Source organism: Aythya marila (genome assembly GCF_965140915.1).
Source record: "Aythya marila genome assembly, chromosome: 21".
Taxonomy (NCBI): domain Eukaryota; kingdom Metazoa; phylum Chordata; class Aves; order Anseriformes; family Anatidae; genus Aythya; species Aythya marila.
This window is the reverse complement of record NC_139062.1, coordinates 1,926,241-1,945,799: the sequence shown is the minus strand read 5'-3', so window position 1 is coordinate 1,945,799 and position 19,559 is coordinate 1,926,241. Positions and strand designations below refer to the sequence as shown.

Here is a 19,559-nt window from a genome sequence, read left to right as displayed (position 1 = left end):
ACAGCAAAATGGCAGCCCCAGCTAATTGCACAGCTCGCGCCCCAAAACCTCGTGCTCTGCTGCTGACAAATGAATAAATAACAAGAGGGACACGACCCAAACTTCCACAGGAAAATGGATGTTCAACGTTACAATCCTCAGCGCGGTGCCAATCCCAGGTAGAGAGTGGAGCGATAATTACCCGTGGCTGACCACGGAAGCAAAATTCTGCACAAGGGCAGGACGCTCACCCGCGGCAGCGCTGCCTTCCTCCTCCCCAATGAGGAGGCCAGGGAAGAGCCCTGGTTTAACACCCGCTGGCAGGCAGATCCGAGTAAGTGATGGACCAGAGGCAGCCAGAGGGCAGGATTTTGCACAGAAGCGCTAATACCCCAAGAGATACACCCCAAGAGATCGCTCCCCAGCAAACACCAGGCAGAAATGCCAGAGCACCGGAGAAAGTGGCGATTTACAGCCCGTGCCTCCAGTATCCCGGCCAAAACGCTGCCAGCACTGACCCAGCGCCCGTTCTGCTTCATCCGTGACGTGCACAGGCACTCGAGCACATCCGAACTCAAATCATCCCGGGACCATCGCAGGCATTTCTGTGGAAACACCTTTTTGGTTCCTCCAGCTCATACAGGAATCACTGGGAGAAATTCCACCCAACGACTTACCCGGTTATTGACCCAGCCGGAATTAACGGGAGATTCAACAATCGCCTACAGACTGAGCGGGCGTAACAAAGGGAAGGGGCAGCTCCCCAGCCAGATGCACCATTTGAGCACGTGGGCACTATTCTATTTTATCTTGAAGTTAATAGTTTCAGATACCGGTTAATTAGAATAAACATACATTTTTAAAGAAGGTTCTCTCTCCCTTTGTGTTCTCCTCAATTTGACCTTTTTCTCCCCCGTCCCTTTCTGGAGAGAACCACCTGCCCTGAGCCCAGAGCCCGTCCCAGGCGCCGAGATGGCCTCTCCCAGGCTCAGTTCGGGTTCCCATTTAGGTTCAGAGACACAAAACACAACAAGAGCTGCAGAAGCCACAACACCACTGCCGCAAGGAGCCCGAGGAGCTTTCAGTCCCTGGGGCCGATGCTGGCCTGCCCAAGGAGACCAAAGCAGGAACCCATCTGAGCCCCCCAGGACGTGCAGATCCCTCCTGCGTTAGGCACAGAGGTCACAGTGTCACCGGGAACTCGCACCTACAGAGGTTTCTCGGCTGCCAGCCCTACACCAGAGTTGCTGACTGGAGCGTGACGGGAAACTCAGAGCCCGACAGGCTCTGCAGAACAGCCTGTCGCAGCCCACAAGGCTCCTTCTCACTGTGCCACGCTGGCTGGAGAGGAACAGATTGCTCCCCAAACAAAAGCAGGGTTATTCTATACAACTAACCTGCTAGCTTTTTGTTTATAATGTTAAAAAAAATAAAATAAAATAAAGCAAATGACATCCTCCGCTCAAGCATCAGTATTACTGCTGAAGCACTTGCCTTGTCCCACGCTTTAGCACCATTCCCACTTAATGTTCTGGCAGTTTAAGCCCAGGGGATGAACGGCTCGTGGCCCGACACACCTCGGAACGGGGTCACCCCGGGGAGCTGATTGTGCACGGCTCCTCGCTCCCGTGTCCTACACAGGTCCAGAGGAAGGACCCAGCTGCCAGGGAGCTCAGGCAAACACCCGGCCGCAGCAGCAGCCTGGGCACATTTAAATGCTGCCCACAAGGGTCCCTCTGCCAGCAGCTCGCACACAGCGCTGCGTTGGAGGAGCAAATCAGGTCCCAACGGTTCAAGAAACAAAAAAAAACTTCAGCCGAGTACCAAAAATTAATTATCCATAAGGAACGCGATAAAAGCTGCATTAAATAACAAGTGTAAAGGTCAAATTACCTTTCACGTCAAGGAGTGCTCATCTGCACGACTCTAAAGCCACGGCTTCATCTGCATACAACTGAACATACACAGGCTGGGCTTTACATAGCAAAAGTCAGGTGGCATTAGCACAGAAAGCCCAAAATGAAAAGAAAAAAAAGCAAACCTGGGTGTGCTTTTGGTGACAACTACAATCTCACAGTTTTATCTATGAAGTTCAGACAGAAACTAATCCGTTTCTCATTTACACCAGCTCTATCCAGTTGGCATTTTACTACTTCAGCGGAGTTAATCATTTTCTTCAACGTAAATGAGGAAAGAATGAAGCCCAGGGTTCTCCAGAGCACAGGAAAGACAGAACTCATGAATTTGGAAGCACCAAGAAGATTAATAAAAGATGCAGCTGACAACACGCTCAGAACCACCACCACTATTTAAAATCCGTATTTCTGTGGAGCGCTGAAGTTTCAGGGTGCTGGACAGAGGACAGGCAGAACCCAAACCCAAGGCGGTCATGGCATGCGATCCACAGCTCCTCCATTAGAAGGAGCAGACCAAAAAAGGAAATCCCAAAAATACTTGGAGCGAAAAATTCATAGAAAGAGGCGGAGCCACAGCTCCTATCCTGAGCAGGGGATTCCTGGTCAGAGGCGCAGACGGGTTACAGGCAGGCGAATTAACGCTTGCTGCACCGCCTGACAGAGCTGCCCCGCGATGGCCACGGCCAGCGCAGTCCCCGCGGTACCGGCACGGCGGCAGCAGCCTGGTGGGCACCGGGGCTGCGGGGGGGACGGGGACCCAGCACCGTGCACCGGAAAACGGGGCAGCTCCGGGACCCCCCCAGGGCAGCGGCAGGAGGCCTGCGGGTGGCAGAGGGACCCAAAAAAAAAATCAAAAAAAAATAAAATAAGAAAAGGGGGGGTGGAGGAGGCGCAGCCACGGGGGGGCGGCCCCGCTGGCGCCCCCCGAACCCCCGGGGCCCGGCACCCCCCGTGCTCCCCCCGCCGGGCCCCGCCGCCCGCCCGGGCACTGGCGGAGCAGCGCTACCCCCTCGCGGGCGGCAGCGCCGGCCCCGGCCCCGCTCCGCTGGGCGCCGCCGCCAACTTTCGGCCCGAGTTGGGCGCTGCGCCTCCCGCGGCGGCTCGGGGCGGCCCCGCCGGGCCGGGGCAGGGCCGGGTCGGGGCCTGCGGGGCCGCCGCTCGGGGGCCGAGCCCGGCCCGGCTGTGCCCGGCCGCGGAGGCCCCGAGCGCGGCGGAGGCGCCCGGCTCGTGACCGGCGCGCGCCCGCGGGGCACGTGCGCGACCGGTGACGGGGGGAGGGGGGGAAGGCGGCGGGCACGGCGCGCACCGGAGGCGGCGCGGCCAGGCCCGGCCCGGCCCGGCGCGGCGTGACCCCGAGCGGCGGCGGCCCGGAGCGCCGCGCCCCTCACCGCCCGCCCCGTGCCGCGGCAGCCTCCATGTTGGCGGCGGCGGGCACGTGCCGGCGGGCGGCGGGAGGCGTGCCCGGCCCGGCCCGGCTCGGCTCGGCCCGGTCGCCACGCGGCCTGCCCGGCCCGGCCCGGCTCCACCGCACATGGCCGCCCGCCCGCCGCCGCCGCCCGGCCCCGCGGGGGCGCCCGCCGCCGGCCCAGCCGCGGCTGGAGGAGGGGGGGGGCGGCGCGGGAGGCCCGGCGGCGGGGCGGGCCGGGCCGGGCCGGGCCGCGCGGCGGGCGGGCGGGGAGGGGGGGGGGGGGCGGCCCGGCGGCGCTCTCACCTTCCGGCTTGTTCTCGGCAGCCATTTCCCCTCCGCGCGCCACATCCTCCTCCGCCTCCTCGCCGCCGGGACCCAGGCGCGCGCCGCCTCCTCCCGCCGCTGCCGCCGCCGCCGCCGCCGCCGGGCCGGGCCCCCCGCGCGCACGGCGCCCAGCCCGCGCCGCCCATTGGGGGAGCCGGAGCGCTGACAGCCGCGCCGGCCAATGGCGGCACGCGGGGGGCGGGCGGGAGGAGGGGCCGGGCGAGAGCGACGGCGCGGGCCGCCAATGGGAGCGCGGCAGCGCCTCAGTGACACGCGCCGCAGCCACTCGCCGGCCGCGCCGGCGGAACGAGGGGGGCGGGGCGCGGCGCTTGACTGACGGCCGCGGCGGCCAGTCAGCGAGCGGCCTCGCACGAGCGACGGGCGCCGCGGCCAACCGCGGAGCGCGGAGACCGGGGCCCGGCGGCTGACGCGCGGCCCCGCCGGCGCCGGCGGCCAACGAGGAGCGGCCGCCGGCGGAGTGGCGTGGCGCGGGGCCAATGGGGCGCGAGCCGGGCGGAGGAGGGTCCCGCGGCCCCGGCGCCGCCCATTGGCTGCGGGCGGCCCCGGGGGCGCCGCCCCCCGCGCCCCGCAACCCTAAACAAAGGCGCGGATTGGCGCGGCGGGAGGCGGCTCCGCCAATCCCCGCCCGGCCCCGCCCCGCCCCGCCCCGCCCGCGGGAGGCGCCCCCGAGCCCGGCCGGGGGCCGCGGCCCCGCCCCGGGACGGCACCGGGCGGGTGGGAGGGGGGGGGGGCGAAGCAGAGAGAGCGGGGATCAGCGCCTGGGTGACCCTGCACGAGAAGGGCCAGGCCCGTGCAGGAAAGAACCAGTGTAAAAAAAAAAAGCTAAAAAAGCTGAGAATGGGACGGCACCGAGCTCCTGCTGTAAGGAGCCTCCAAGAAGCAGTGAATTGCTCTGTGCTTTCAGAAATGGGAAGCGCTTCGGCACAGCGCTGTGTCGGTATTGCCTGGCTGAGTTTCCTCTCCATCTCCGCCAGCGCTGGAGGAGCACTGGCACTGCTGCCTCCTGAAGCAGAGCGCGGTGTAACTGGACCACATCTAATGCCTGCACAATGCAAATGAAGATTGAAACGGCTGCTTCCTTTGATGTGACTGAACGCTCAGAAGGGATATTTTCCCCTTAGATTCTCACGAGAGCGGAACTTGTTTAAGAAGACCTGTTGGCTTTCTGTGTTCGTCAAGGACTGAAGCCGTTCCTGAGCTAAGGCAGAAGATGTGCGGTAGGACGGGTCTCCTCTAAGACAGAAGAAAGGAAAATTCCTTTTTCATATTTTCAGCAACTGTTAATCCCATGGAGCGTGAAAGGCACATTGATACAAGGGCTGTGGAATGGCAGGCTGGCTCCTGACAGCCCGGTATGCTTTGTACCAGAACTGCACACAAATATTAATGCGCTGATAGGATCAGCTAAAGTAATTGTTTCGATGTTCGAGATATCCTGGCAGGATACAGTTGCCAGGTTGGCAAAGAGCTATCATGGTCTTGAGTTCTAGGCAATGTCTCTCTCCTTGGATATTCTTCTGAGGTGTTCCACACGCTCAGCAGAGATGGGAGGCAGTCACACAGTTGGTGCTCCTCACAGTGCGCATTATGGCAAAAAAAGGAACATTGGAGTAAAGGAGATGCCCCTCTGCAGCTCAGAGAGCTTCCTGATGCAAGTATCAGATGTTTAGGTGACATCTGCTGAAGACTGAGGGCTATCCCACCTGAACTCACCCCCAGCTGTAAGCCAATCTCACAAGATACAGCCGTGCCCTGGTAGATTCCATCAGGTGTCCCTGCATGTATCACACACAGCACGCTGCTGCTTTGACCTATAAACAAGATTGAGGTTTTTAAACTGGCCACATGCTACCAAGGAGATACCTCTGCTTCAAACAAAAACATTTGATAAGCAAAACCAGAGATAGCATTCTACCTAAATGGAATACCAATTTGAAAGGACTGCCCAGAAGACCTTGCTGTGGTAGCAGTGATGAACCCTGCTCCACTGGTACAGCGATCTGCTTCCCGAGGATGAAAGCTGCTCATGCAGCCCAGTTATATCTGGAGACCTAAGCAAGAGCCTAAGGAGCAGTTTCAGCACACGTTTATTTCTGGCAGGTCCCAGCATGCGATGCCGAGTAATTCCTGGCCCACTCCAGCACCTGCATGGTGCTCCACACAGAGCAGCAGGTGCCAACGTCTACCCCCTGTGGGGAGACCTGACTGGCCGTCCTTTCCAGCGAGAGATGGGCGACTCCGTGAGCCAAGCAGCACAGCCCGCAGCACGTCCAGCCTGCTAATCCTGCCCAGCTTATCTCCAGGCACGTCCAGTCTCCTGCCCGAGATTAACATCAGACTGGTACTGGGAAGGGGCACGAGCTTCCCCTTGGATATTCAGGCAAGATGACATAATGAAAAGGAGTTGAGAGAAAAGTCGAGCTAATACACGTCATAATTAACAAGATTCTCACTTTGGTACCAAACACAACAATGAAGGGCAGCGACTCAGGCGCTGCCTTGCAGATGCCAGTGCTTGTGGCTGAAGCACAAGCAGGAGCCCAGGACGCCCCCAGCTAACAACTGTTGCCACAAATAGTCTTTCGCTTATTGTCAGGGAGGCCGGCACCAACATTTATTTCGGTCAGAGCCCTCGCTGCATTGTTCGCTTACATACTCTTGAGAACAAATAACCATAAGGCACTCCACATGGGGTTAGACCTTGAGATCACCCAGAAACATAATTAAATGCAAAATCAGCTACATGTGTGCACAAGTGTCCACCTCTTCCCTCTCTCCAAAGCTAAAGTAGTTCCTTATGTGCTTCTATGGCTCATTAGAGTAATGAGGTCCATGTGGTCTGATTGACAAGGTTGTTTAGGACACCAGCTGCCTTCTCTCAGCCATTACAAAGCTGGGGAAGGAACAACTTCCACTTAACTAATTTATAACAGTTCCACTTCTAGAAGCTAATGCAACCTACCCTAGAGCCAGGGTAGAGTGCAACTGCTCCCACAGACACTTTACAAAGCACCTGTCTGGACTTCTACATCCTTCCTGGTCTGTAAAGACAATAAGAATTTGTATGGGTAAAAAATGAATCAGTCATTTTTAAGGAGTTCTTGAAGTAGAGGTTGAACTCTGCTATATATGGCTAAGGAACTGTTCATGTATGGGACAGGATAAACTGACTCAAGTCTTACTCGTCCATGGGCACAAACACACAGTTACCTCCGGCAGATAGACAGCAAGAATGTAGATGTCCTAGGCGTTTTTGCAGTCCCAATCAAGAATAATCTTTAATGGTGCACTGACAAAAGCTGTTGCTATTCTGATTTTGTTTATTCTGTTTAAGAGGGAGGTAAAAATACAAAGTTCCTTAAAAAAATCTTCATTGTCATTTCATAGCAGATGTGGGTATGGCTTGGTTAATTGAGTTAATGTGATGATTTGGAATGCATAGTTATATGCAGAAGTAAAACTGTAAAGAATATATTCAAATACCCTGTTATGGATATTCAGCAAATTATATGTCCACAGTTGCTATGGCAAGCATCAAAAGGAAACAATTCAGACAGTTATAATAACTATAATGACAATGTTGGAACCCCATTTCTTCTGAATTGTTTGCACAAAGTTGCTCCATGATTTAGAAGCAAGGAACACTAAGTGTCCTTAAAAAAAATTCTTAAAAGTGTGAATAGAGATGTTTTAAAAACCTCACGACGACAGAAATTAAATGTTTCTGCTTTTTCCTCTCTCTACCTACAGTAGCAAAAGCTGTTTTTTCCTAGGGAAAAAAATTAACCAAGTCAACACGTTAGCATAAATCCAATGCTACTTCACTGTATTTGAAGCACAACTGCCAGTTGGCTGATGGAAATTTATACCAGACTAAATCGAAGCACAATGCCAGAGCCTAAGCCACTTTAATGGACCTTGGAGGAAAGATGCTTTTGCTGGGCAAAGCCTCATTAAGTTTTTGTAGGTATTTCAGCCAGCAGTCCTAACACTAAACACCGTATTCACCTCTCTAACCAAAAACGACAGCAAAAATGCTTTTTTTCCTCTAAACTGGCACTGAGTCCAGGGGAAAATTAAGTGTCCAACAGGGGAATTTGCAAGGCCGGAGCCCCGTTTATTCTGGAGCGACTTCAAACACCTTCAGAAGTGACTTACATGGGTGCCACCCTTGAGCATTTTGCTGCTGCCAGCAATGCCAGGGAAGAATGTCTGCCGTGCCATGTGCTGAGGCATGCTGCTGCTGCAAGCCCAGTTGAGTCCTCCTCTGTCCTTGGAGCTTCACTTCTCCACTAGAATGGGGCAGATGCTGTCATCACTTTGCTGCGCTACAGACGCCTCAAGCACCCTGCTAGCGCTAAGAAAGTAACTGTTTTGCTGTAATATACACTCATAAACCCGTTAGAGGAGAAAAAACTAAAATATGAGGTAAATTAAGGCTTCCAACTAAGGGGATTTACCAGCAAGTCACCATAAAATTCAGATAATTTATTTTTTCAATTCTGCTGCAACTTTCTCCAGTTCTTCTGGACTAGCTATTAGAAATTGTGTCTCAAAGATTAAAGAAAATGTCTATTGACCATTATATCAAATCCTAATTTTAGCCAGAAAAAAAAGAGAAGAATAATTAGGCTGTGATTTACTCTGGTAGTCGACTTACATTAACAATTTTTCCCCGTTTATGCAATTCTGGCAAAATCAAATAATATATACAACGCTCATAAATGCTGGGCTAGATTTAATAAAGACAATTTCCTACAGTATATTCAGAACATTTCTCTTTGCTTTCTGTTATAATAAGACAATCAAGTTATTTAGTTTAAGGGAGAAATATGATTGTCATCCACGGTGGCTTCAGTTATAATTTTAGGGCAGCCTTCACTAAGGTGCATGGAAGCATTGTTTATTTATTTTCAAGCTGTCAGCTTCCTGAAACAAGCTGCATGCACTGGCTGCTACAGTTTGGGAATGTTTTTCCTGCCATGTCTAAAACCCTCTCCCCCTGCGAAACAGCACGGGAGCAGCTTCTTATTGCCTAAGAAGCAAGACTGAAGAGTAAATCCTACAATCAGTATAGCAACGCCATCCTGCATATTGCTGGGACACAACCAGCTCTGTTTTGGGCAGTGAATAAACAGACTCTGGCTTGGGACAGGCCAGGGAATGCTGCTAGACAAATGTGGCAGCATCAGCTCGTTGAATCCCAGCCAAGGGAGTGAACAGAAATCCACGTAGTCACCAATATTACTAGAGGAAAAGGCCAGGACATTTTCCACAATTCATATTTTAACTTCAATGCATACAAGATGCTGTAATCTTCAAGTTAGTTCGCTATCAGATCCTAGTAACAGCTGAAGCAAATATAATGAGAAAGTATGTTTAAGTCTAAGATCCCTAAAGGTATGTTCCTAAATTTCTGTTCCTACTTTTAAACAAATACCTTTTCCAGGATACTGAACTCCTCTGAAATTGGACTGCTGCCTGTATTAACTGAATAAAAATGGATTTAGGACCCAAACTTTTGTCACCAAGGTATGAAAACTTCAGCCTCAGGCACTGAAAACAGACAAATGAGTAATGGAAGATGACAAACAAAAGAAGTGAAGAAAGAGAAAATTGATGATGGTAGCAGAGAAGCAGAAGGTGTTCAAAGCCACGTGGATTCAGGAACTGAAAGCCGGAGGGAAAGTCAACTTTAACTGAGTCAGTCAGCTCCCAGGGAACTTCTGATGACAGCGCTGCCCAGACTGCCCTTTGCCCAAAAAAACTGTCCTGGAGTTACCAAACACGTCTCCATTCACACACAACGCCCTTAATAATATGCTTTAACATCTGGTTAGGCCCAAAGTGGTCAGGCAGTCTGACCCAATGATCCCTGTGGATCCCTTCCAACTGAACTATTCCATTCTACCATGGACACATCAACGGACAACAACTTAAGGTTTTCACTTTAAAAGCATTACTGCTGAAATCATCCCAAATCTTCAAGAGACAACCAAGACTGGGATTCTGCCCTGCTATAAATTCACAATGAGAAGGAACTTCCAATTATAATAAATGTTTATTTATGAATAGATCATTATTTATGAATAGCTAAACCAAATGGAAGCATAATTCCAGTATCACAAACTAGAATCAATTATGATCTGCTTACAGTGGTACTGTGGCAGTGCAGCTCTTCAAATTATCTCTTTGGTGCCTGTCCAGTACCTCATTACACAAAATCTTTCTTCTCTGTCATTAAGAATGTGACATAGCTCCTCTAAAGAAAAATGATTTAGTATTTTCTCATTAGTTTTACCTAAAGAGCAGAGTTTTCATTCTAGATTTGAGTAAGTCTTGTCGTTATTAACACAGTTCTTTCCAATATACCCATGAGAGTTACAAAGAATAAGAAATATATACAAGCAGTACTCAAAAGATGTAGAAATAACTAGTCCTTACTTGGATGGTTTCATTTGCGAGTTCTTGATTTTGCTCTGAACTACCTCCCTTGGTCACAGAGTGAAAATTAAGATGTAAAGGACTAAAGAATGCAGAAGAACCCTATTATTCAACAACAATACAATCTGCTGCCGATTTTCAGTTGCTAAGACAGGTATGTCAATTACCTACAGAATCCAGAGCATTAAATATGAAGTATTTCAGCCTTGGACAGCACGAAGGTAAAACGAGGAACATGAACCTGTCAGAACTGCAGAACTGTAGGCAAGGACAGGATATCCCTACACAGATTACTGTTTTTATTGAACTAGAAATTGAAATAAGATCCTTATGAAGTGTCACTTTCAGCGTTAAGTGATACGCATTATTTTTTGGCAGCATCAGTCTACATTTATCTGCAGGGCTGTTTGTCGGGAAATTAATGCACAGAATCTTCCAAAAATAACAGTTAGCATCACCTCATCTGGATGTTTACATGAAGTACGTGAACTTTTCTTTATCCCGGCTTACTTCCATGAAAAGCCTGATACACACATTTTATACGCTGCTCCAATTAACCACAACACTTCCACCCTCATTGTGTTGAAAAGACCAACACTGAGCAACACCACAGCACTACCCAAGGGTTAGATACATAGTGCCAACTCACCTAGAGTAACCACAACACAAAGCTTAAAACAACTTCTACTGATTCTGTAGAAGGGGAGACAGGTTCAAAATTAGCAAGAGCTTCTAAACAGAAGGATTGTGCATAAAATTACTTTTAAAACTGGTAACAGAACTACTAATATTAGAATTAGCTTTTACACTTGGAATGACATCTTTCAACTTCCATCTTTAATTAAAAGGTACAACCTGTGACCGAGTGTTGCACAATTTAAACATTAAAAATAAGGAACTTTAGAACAATATTAAAACTAGAAGTTAATCTTTCTGTATGCTAGCTAACTGATGAAAATCACTGAAAATACAAAAAGTAAACAGATCTTAGTCATGGTGATTAGTACAGTATTAGTGAAACTGGGTAGTCACCTGGATCACAATCCTGAAGGGCACATTTCTGAAATGGACCTGCAAGTCTCCTTATGAATTTAAGTATAACCCAAGGACTGCAGTTACTTCTGCTGCATTCAGTGTTAAACCCTTACGGTTAAGGTCAAAATCTGGAGGATGAAATTATGCTCTTAACCTCAAGTATCCACCACAATCCAAACAAGGGTGTTTCACATGAACAATACAGAGGTATAACTGTCAGCATGCAATGGTTATTTGGAAACCATCTAAGCACACTGCATCAGGTGGAAGGCCTGCTGAAAGCACCAAGTACAAGACTATGAAGCCACTTCACCACCACGGACTTCAAGATGGACTGAGAAGGACGTGCTGAGCTCTCCTTCCTTTGCTGAGTCTGCAGCTGAACACTGCCTGCTCTGTGCTTGAGCTCTGCCAGTGCTGTGGGCTCTGTGTCACGCAGACAAGCATCACGTCTCTCTGATTTTAATTTAATGTAATTTTACCCCAACTCTTTACCTTGGAGTCAGGCAGACAGCATATTGGACTTTTTACATGATGCAAGCCCTAAAAGGCACAAAGGCATAACCTTTCTGGTTATGCTGCTGTATAGACCAACAGCATTTAATTAATCCCATGTTCAATTCTTTGGGAGCACATGGCACAGTAGAACCTCATCCTTATTGAACTAGACTCTTCGAGTCACTGAACCTCAGTGACAGCTTTTCCTCCAGAGATTTTCAGAGTGGCCATATAGGTACTTCCACTAAAAGCATGTTTTCTATGGGCAATGGTGATTAGGAAATGCTGAGAACACAGTTCCTCCTTCACCAACAACAGCTGGTGTGTTGGCATTTCGAGAAATACGTCCAAGATCATCAGTGGGACTTCTTAACATTTTCCTGCTTGTGCACTAATTCTATGAAAGCCCTTATTTACTAAATTATTATAAACTCATTAGCCACACCAATGCTGTAAAGCAAGTAGTGCATGAGGGGTAGGTATCCACCACCTACCACAGGAAAAGCTGCATTATCTGTCTGTAAAAATACCTCATTTATTTCCTGCCAGTCAGTTACCAGCTGTTATTCTACAGGTAGCACGTTCAGTTAGGATGAGCATGGACGGCGGCAGACAAATAACGCTGCAGGTTATTCATATACTCAGAGTGATTTCACAGAATGAGTATTTCAACTTAAAATGTTTTCAGCAGCGATACCGATAGCTTACTTGCACAAATGGTGCTTGTACGGTTCATAGCAAGTTTGTCAGAAGTGTAAGATTGTCTATGGTTCATCTGAGGAATTAATCCCTATTAGTCAAACAGATCTATAGTTTAAGAGGAAAATCCAATGCAAAAGCAAAGAACCCACAGAACAGCAAAAATCCACGGAGCCTGACTTTTTAGTAACAGCTCTAGTAACAGCCACTGCTATAAAAATCCTTACTGGAATGCACAGATGGGGCCATGGAATATTCTATTCCAAACTGAGTATTTTAAAGATGGAGGAATTCTACCTGCTCCTCCTCCAACCGTCTCATCTTTGACATCGATGGCAAGGTCTTCAAATACAACGACTGAGACTTTATCCGACAAACCACTTACAGAAGAGGAACGATACTGAACTCTCAGATCAAAGTATGAGTGACTCACGTTCCTTTCTTGTGTGCTTGCAAGACACAGGCTAAACATGAGCATAGTGTTAGGCACTTGGAAAAGCTCCACCTGCATTTGAGTAAGAGAAATCTGCATCAAGTGGTAAGGCAAGGCCACGCAACCCTGAACTGCTGGATGCAATTCTCTCTCAGATAAGTGCCCTCCTTTACTAGCTTGAGAGCTTTGTCTATCAGACCATGTCACCTGAATGACTAACAGCACACTAACTCCCACTGCTGTGATCTCTCATCAACTCCAGCAAGCTAAGCGTTAGCAGGAGAGTAAGCAAAATAGAATACATATTTCCCAGTGCTCTCCTGCAATTGAAAACCTGAATGCTGACAAGACTGAGGGGAAAAAAAACACACAGGCTAGTCTAGGAGGCAACTGTCTATCCTCAGGGTCACATAAAATACCATGTGCTGGAAAAAAGAAGCAGCAGCAAGGAATTGGCAACATCAGAAGCATAACGCCCGCAGAAGTGATTATTCTGATGCCAAATCTGCTCCTATCTGAGCTTTCCAGCCACTGCTGAGTTGACAGCACGTGCAGCAAGGCCAGAGCTGGCAGAGATGATGCTGAACACAGCTAGAGGCCACTAGACACCTTAAAGCAACAGTGCCAAGCATCTTCCTTGGGCTAAAGTTCAATGGCATGAATAGTAAATTACCTGTACAGAGGATTCCTTGTCAGAGCCACAGCAAACAGTGAGGAGCAACGCCCCGTGCCGTTTCCCCCATTGCCACAGACTGCTCCCGTGCAGGACTCGTGGGGCACTGTGGTCCGCAACCGAGCCGTGCTGGATGGTCTCCAGGGGCCAGAACAGTGAGCAGGAGGAAAAGGGAACAGCCAGAAATCACGGCCCTGGGGAAGCAGCACAACCCTACGGACACGGCTCCTTGCCAACACCGAGCACGCTCCAGGTTTAGCTCGTGGCGAAGAGTTTCAGATCTCAGAGAGCGTACCAGATTTACATCCCAGTTTATACACACAGCCTAATAACACACCGACAGCCTTAACACACACATGCAGAAGGAACAAAGCTATCAGATCTGCCAAAATATGGAGTGACAACAGCAACTTGCGAGTTCACATTGTAAGTATGCCTGAATTTTCAACTCTGAAGTTATTAAAAATTAGATCATGTATTTTAACCATATGATAGCTTATGCATGTTACAACCATTTTAAAAAATATCATGTACTTCATATATTCTTTATACAGCATTTCAAACACGGGTTACATTTCCCAAACTGCATAGGACAAAAGAGCACATTTTCACTAAAGGAACCAAACCATTATCGCTCCTCCCCTGTGACACCACGTTGCCTAAACATACCAAGGACTTTAGCATTTCCTGCAGCATCCAGAGCATCTCCTTATCGGGACAAAAATGGGAAAGTATTTTAACTAAATAGAGGGAAAAATAAACCACAATGCTGAGCCAAATAACATTCTCATTGACAACAGAAGACTTCTCATAGAATTGCTCTGCTAGAGTTAAGTTGGTGACTGACTTTGGAGAGGGAAGAGCTGGTAAGGAATACAGGCTCTCCGCTTCCAGCTACAATCACAGCTCAAAATCCAGAGCACTATGAGTAGAAAATGGTATCTAAGTAATTCCTGTGTTTTTTTTTTTATCTTCAAAGAATAAAAGGCAGGCTCTCTATCAAGCTCCACATGTTCAGAAAACAACTTCTTGCAGATGAAAGCAATGCCCTAACACAGAGCTCTGTCCCCAGCCAGGTTCTCAACACACTTGGCTGAAATGATCCAAAGGTACTGAAAGCACTGGTCTAAGCTATGCTGCTGCAGGAAAGTCACTCTAATGGGAAACAACAAGGTGTCAGAGGACAACAAAATAACATCTCCCCTGCCAGACACCCGGTGTGCATATGGAATTATTGGATTTTTCAAAAGATTTCCTAGCAATATGAAGCTTGAAGAAATAATATCTGACACTGTCAAAACTGCACTAAGGATCTTCAAGAAAGGCTGTGTGTGACGTTCAAAAGCCTTAATCCTGCGCTGCACAATGCTGTGTGACAGGCCATGTCTTGATTGGGAACAGCTTAAGCACATAAAAATTACTACTGGCACCAACACAAACTGTAGCAAATTCCTCCTTGATTTTTATTTTGAAGAAAATTCCAGCAGAATAGGTCTGTTATTTATATATCAAGCATTCACACGTCATTCTGCTGCTTGTACTGTGAAGATCTTCTGCTTGCCACAGAAATGCCCTTCTGTCCCATGTACTTGCTGCCAGAAAGAGCTGAGAGGCAGGGGACAACAAACATAATTGCTACAAACCTGGAACGTTTTCAAGGAAAATGTTTGCATTTGACTTTTTGAGGGATTCAAGTCAGTCTTCCACAAACAGGAATGAAAATATCTCAGGAAGAGCTACGCTACTGATGAAGATTTTCTTGCTTCCTGACAGCTGTTTCAGCCATTTCTGCTGCCATTGGATGAATGCAACCAAGGCCTTTCCACCGCATGTCTCTGTGCAGGTGTGATTACAGCTGCTTCTTAAGTTCCTACCACATTCCTAAGTTCCTACCACGCCTCAGTCCCAGAAAGAGTTCCTCAGAACGAAAGAACCAATAAGTGATTCCCTCGGGCATCTCAACAGCATTAACACAAAATGCAGTAAAACACAGGAGAGAAACAAAGTTATTTAGTCCTCATGGAGGCAACTTGTTTGCAATGCATTTCAAACATTTCAACTGTACGGATCTGCCCAGGCTTAAGTCATACGATGGTACAGCCAATCCCTGCACTCAACTGCCCCGTTAGGAGAACGGCACTAACGGATGCAAATTAACTGGTTGGGTTCATCTCCTTGCTTTGTTCTTAGCACAAAATATTGCAGCAGGCAACCTAGGACGATTGCTAGACTAATTTCATAGTGTCAGCTGCAGGTCGGGGTGAGACAGGTGCTGGATCTGCAAGCGCGTGCATGCAGGGACACATATGCAAGTGTGACAGGGGCTTGTTGGTACATAACAATGCAGCTTTGGGGAAGGCCCTGAGCATATAAAAAGTAGGTCAGGAGTGAGAGGTGTCACTAAGACTTTATGCAAAACTGAGGAAAAGGAGGGAATTCAGAAAATTCAGTTACAATTTGAAGGGATGTGTCATTGCCTCGTGGGGGAAGGTAACACATGGCTCCAAAATGCACTCAATTAGCTGTTCCTTTTACCTTTTTGTTCTACCCAGCATTTCTTCAAGAGCACTGTCATCTCTGGCTTTGGCATCCTACTCATCATCTATGAATTCATGTTGCCGTTTCCTTCCTGAAAGGAAAAAGTCCCATTGTCAGTCATTTGCTACACAGAGGAAAGGACAAATCTGACAGTGTTTTTGCCACTGTTTGAGTTTAAAGATCACTGCTCCTTGAGCAGATAGCACTGCAAGTTACATTCTCAGCTACGGTGCCATTCATCCAAAATTCTTTGATCAGTCTGTGTCGATTCCAGAAACTTACCCCAAATTTACCTGTAAGCAGCTGAAAAGCAGCATCTCAGACCTGCCTGGAAGGAAGGAACAGGGCAATGACTCACCCAGAGTAAAAAAACTCCCAGAAACAAGAGAAACTGGTGCCAAGCAAACGTCTTTATTTTACTATATTCTGAAAATGTTAACTTGTATGAAACAGAAGCAATACAACACTGAGAAAACACACTTATTGTTAGGAAAGTCTCCATTTCAAATCACACGAGCCAAATTAAAAATAAAACTAAACACAAGTGTACAAAGAGGAGACAAAAAAATCAATTTTCTCAAAGAGATAACATGAGGGACTCCCTCAGGGGTTGGCAAATTCTGGAAGAGAGAAAGAGATTATATTTTATGGGAAGAGATTCAATAACCATTCTTTTCCCATAAAGCTGGCGATGGAGGATTGTCACTGCTCCATAGACACACTGTGCACATTTCAGGACAACAGCAACAGAAAATCAATAGCATCTTTTATACGTGAGAAGACATTATCTCTATGGACTCCTAATACTAACAAATGGGACCAAAGCAGACCTTTACTAAAATTTAGTAGTCACCATTAATCTAACCGATAAGAGAGGTACAATGCCAGTCTAGATCTTCAAACGTTTTGTGCTTTGTTTTTTATTTTTTGTTTGTTTTAAAGAAATAACTCTGAATGAAGCTTCACCCTTCACTGAAGCCGAAGAGCCCCCAGATGACACTCCATTAAAAGTCTAACAATGTTGAACCCCGGCTCTGTTACACCAAATCCCCACTGGCATACATTTCCTCTCTGGCTGATGGCTGTAATCAGTAGGAGTTTTATTAGGTGGTAATTTGACAGCTTTGACAAACTCAGCTCAATTTATGGCATCTTCTAGATTTTCCCTCCACTGACCTAAGATAGAACCCAAGTTAATATTAGCAAAACCACTTTGTGTGGGGGCAATTTTCCAATGATGACTGCATGATTCTCGTTACTAAGAAAAGGAGCTAACCAAGGCCTCCTCACCCACACTCGTCACTCTTACAAGACTAGGGAAGATGGGACATTCAAAGTTCCTGTCCTCTTTTTCTCCATGCAGGACTGATCATTGGTGTCCAAGCTCAGACACATGGGGACTTCAGACACCCTTCCCACACAGACCACACAAGTCCTCATGAAGGACCTTCCCAAAGGCCTTTCTGAGCACCTGGCTTTACCACTACTCACCCAGAACAAACACCTAGCCCTGCCTTATGACCTTAAGCTAAGAACAGCAATGCTCAGCATCACACCTTTCTAGGTACAGGCTCCATCTCTTGTGAACAAAGCATACTTTATAGGCAGAAAATAAACTGTGTAAGATGTTAAAGCTCGGATGGGGTGAATAACAATAAGAGTTCCTTTAATTTGATTGGTCTGGTCTAAAAAGGAATCAAAGCAATTATGCCTCAGGGAGGAAGGTACCAGTAGATGGTGACCTTTGGAAAATGCAAGAACTGTATCAAGAGACTAGTAAGGCTACTCACGGTTTACAAAAGCAACATGCTAAACACGCTGGAGCAGAAGTCACAGCGTCACGTATCTGACAGCACACGGGTTTGCTAAATCCAGGATCCGATTCCTGGGATCTATTGCTCTCAGCACAAAGACTGAGCCCCACATGGCACCACAATGCCTTCTTATGCGGTGTCAGGAACCTGCAAGTAGCACCATGGGCAAGGGAAACACAGCACCCTGCACCAAAACGTGGCACAAATAAGCACAAATAAGTACTTTTTTTTCTGCAAAATTGCTTTTTTGCTATAGAAGTAACTTTTCCTCTGCTGTAGTTCAAGGTTTTAAAGAGCTCTCCCCACATGCTTAGAAAGCACAGTTCATATTTAGCTCGCTAAAGTCATCTTTCTCTCTCCCTGTATCTCCCTGCCAAGATGTGACATCTGTGGACCATTCCCAAATTAATTCCCCTGAATCATCTGTGATGCGTGCAAAACAGTGGCCAGAGCTGGCAACGAGCAGCTGTGTCTTTTAGGAAAATGTTAGATCAATCTGGTAAGGGGAAAGTCTCCCAGTAACTTTACCACTAACATCCCTAAGGACTGCACAACTCCCAGATCATGTCAAAAAAAGAGCACAGCTATGACAGGACCAAAATCCATGGGAAAGAGGACGTTGCCATGGCAATTTACATCCTCAGAACTTGAGTCTTCTTTGTAATTTTGCACAGAATAAACTTCTAAACCACGTGGAAAAAAAACAAATCTACCCAGCGGGTTCATTCAGGTCAAGCATGCTGCCAGGTGATTGCCCTGTAGATCCGACACGTTTCAATGAGGCTTCTCAGGAGGTGAGCTGCTGCAGACCTTGTTCTAAGCAAAATAGCTACAGCGAGCGCTGAGGAACTTCTGTAGCATGATCAGCGCTTCCTTTCTAACTGCCTTAGATCAGAAGAACTTGTTAAATATCTGAATGGAACTCTGGACTGGGAAAACAGTTTCAGCTTCATGCTAGGCTGTACTGGCGTTAACCAGAGGCCTTCCAAAAGCTCCTCATGCAGGGAAGCGCTCCCGAGTCACCCCAGGACCACACCAGCACCACGTCCAGCCGCGGGCAGCACCCCTCCAGCAGCACCCAAGGCCCCGGCTGTCTCCCTGCCCCCCTACCACAGCGGAGCCGCCAACTCCGTGCCCGGCGGTGCCTCACAGCGGGGCCCGGCGCAGGGCACCCCGCGAGGCGCTGCCCTCCCCGTGCTCAGGGGTCGCTGCCCGCTTCCAGCCGGCAACACCGCGCGGCTGCCCCCCGGCGGCGGGCCCGGCACCGAAGCCCTCGGCTCCCGGGAGGGCGACACGGCCCGGTACGGCCCGGTACGGCTCTCCGCCAGCCAGGGCAGCCCCACAGCCCACGGAGGGCCGTGAAGAGGCTCCGGTGCCACAGAAACACCCACGGGGCAGGGAGAAGGCGGCGGGGGAGCGGCCCCGCGGCGGCCTCACGGGGTCCCGGGGAGAGGGGAGAGGAGGGGAGGGGGCCCGGCCCGGCGGTACCGTGAGCACGGAGCGACCGCGGGGGGAAACGCCTCACGGGTGGGGCTGTGCGGGCTGCCCCCACACGGCTCGGAGCGCGAGGACAGGACGGGACCGGGACCGGGACCGGGACCGGGACCGGGAGGGAGCCGAGCACTCACCGCGGAGCCCGCGCCCGCCGCCGCCCGCCGCGCCTCACGGCTCCCCGGGGCGGGGCTTGGCCGCGCCTGCGCACTCGGCCCGGCCCGCCCGCCTCCCCCCGTGCGCACGCGCGGGCACGGCTGGGGCGGGAGGGGAGGGAGGTGGAGGG

At 49.3% G+C, this 19,559-nt stretch overlaps 1 protein-coding gene across 1 annotated transcript in view; it reads right to left on the bottom strand.

Annotated features, from left to right (window-relative positions):
- The window catches only part of CAMTA1 (calmodulin binding transcription activator 1), a 329,027-nt gene extending 309,581 nt beyond the window's left edge, over nt 1–19,446 (bottom strand). The window contains exons 1-2 of the mRNA XM_082777008.1: nt 19,411–19,446; nt 15,966–16,059 (exon numbers count right to left, since the gene is read on the bottom strand). Coding sequence (XP_082633134.1) covers nt 15,966–16,032 — 67 coding nt within the window. The 5' untranslated portion in view covers nt 16,033–16,059; nt 19,411–19,446. The remainder of the gene's footprint in view (nt 1–15,965; nt 16,060–19,410) is intronic.
- Between the last annotated feature and the right edge of the window lie 113 nt (nt 19,447–19,559).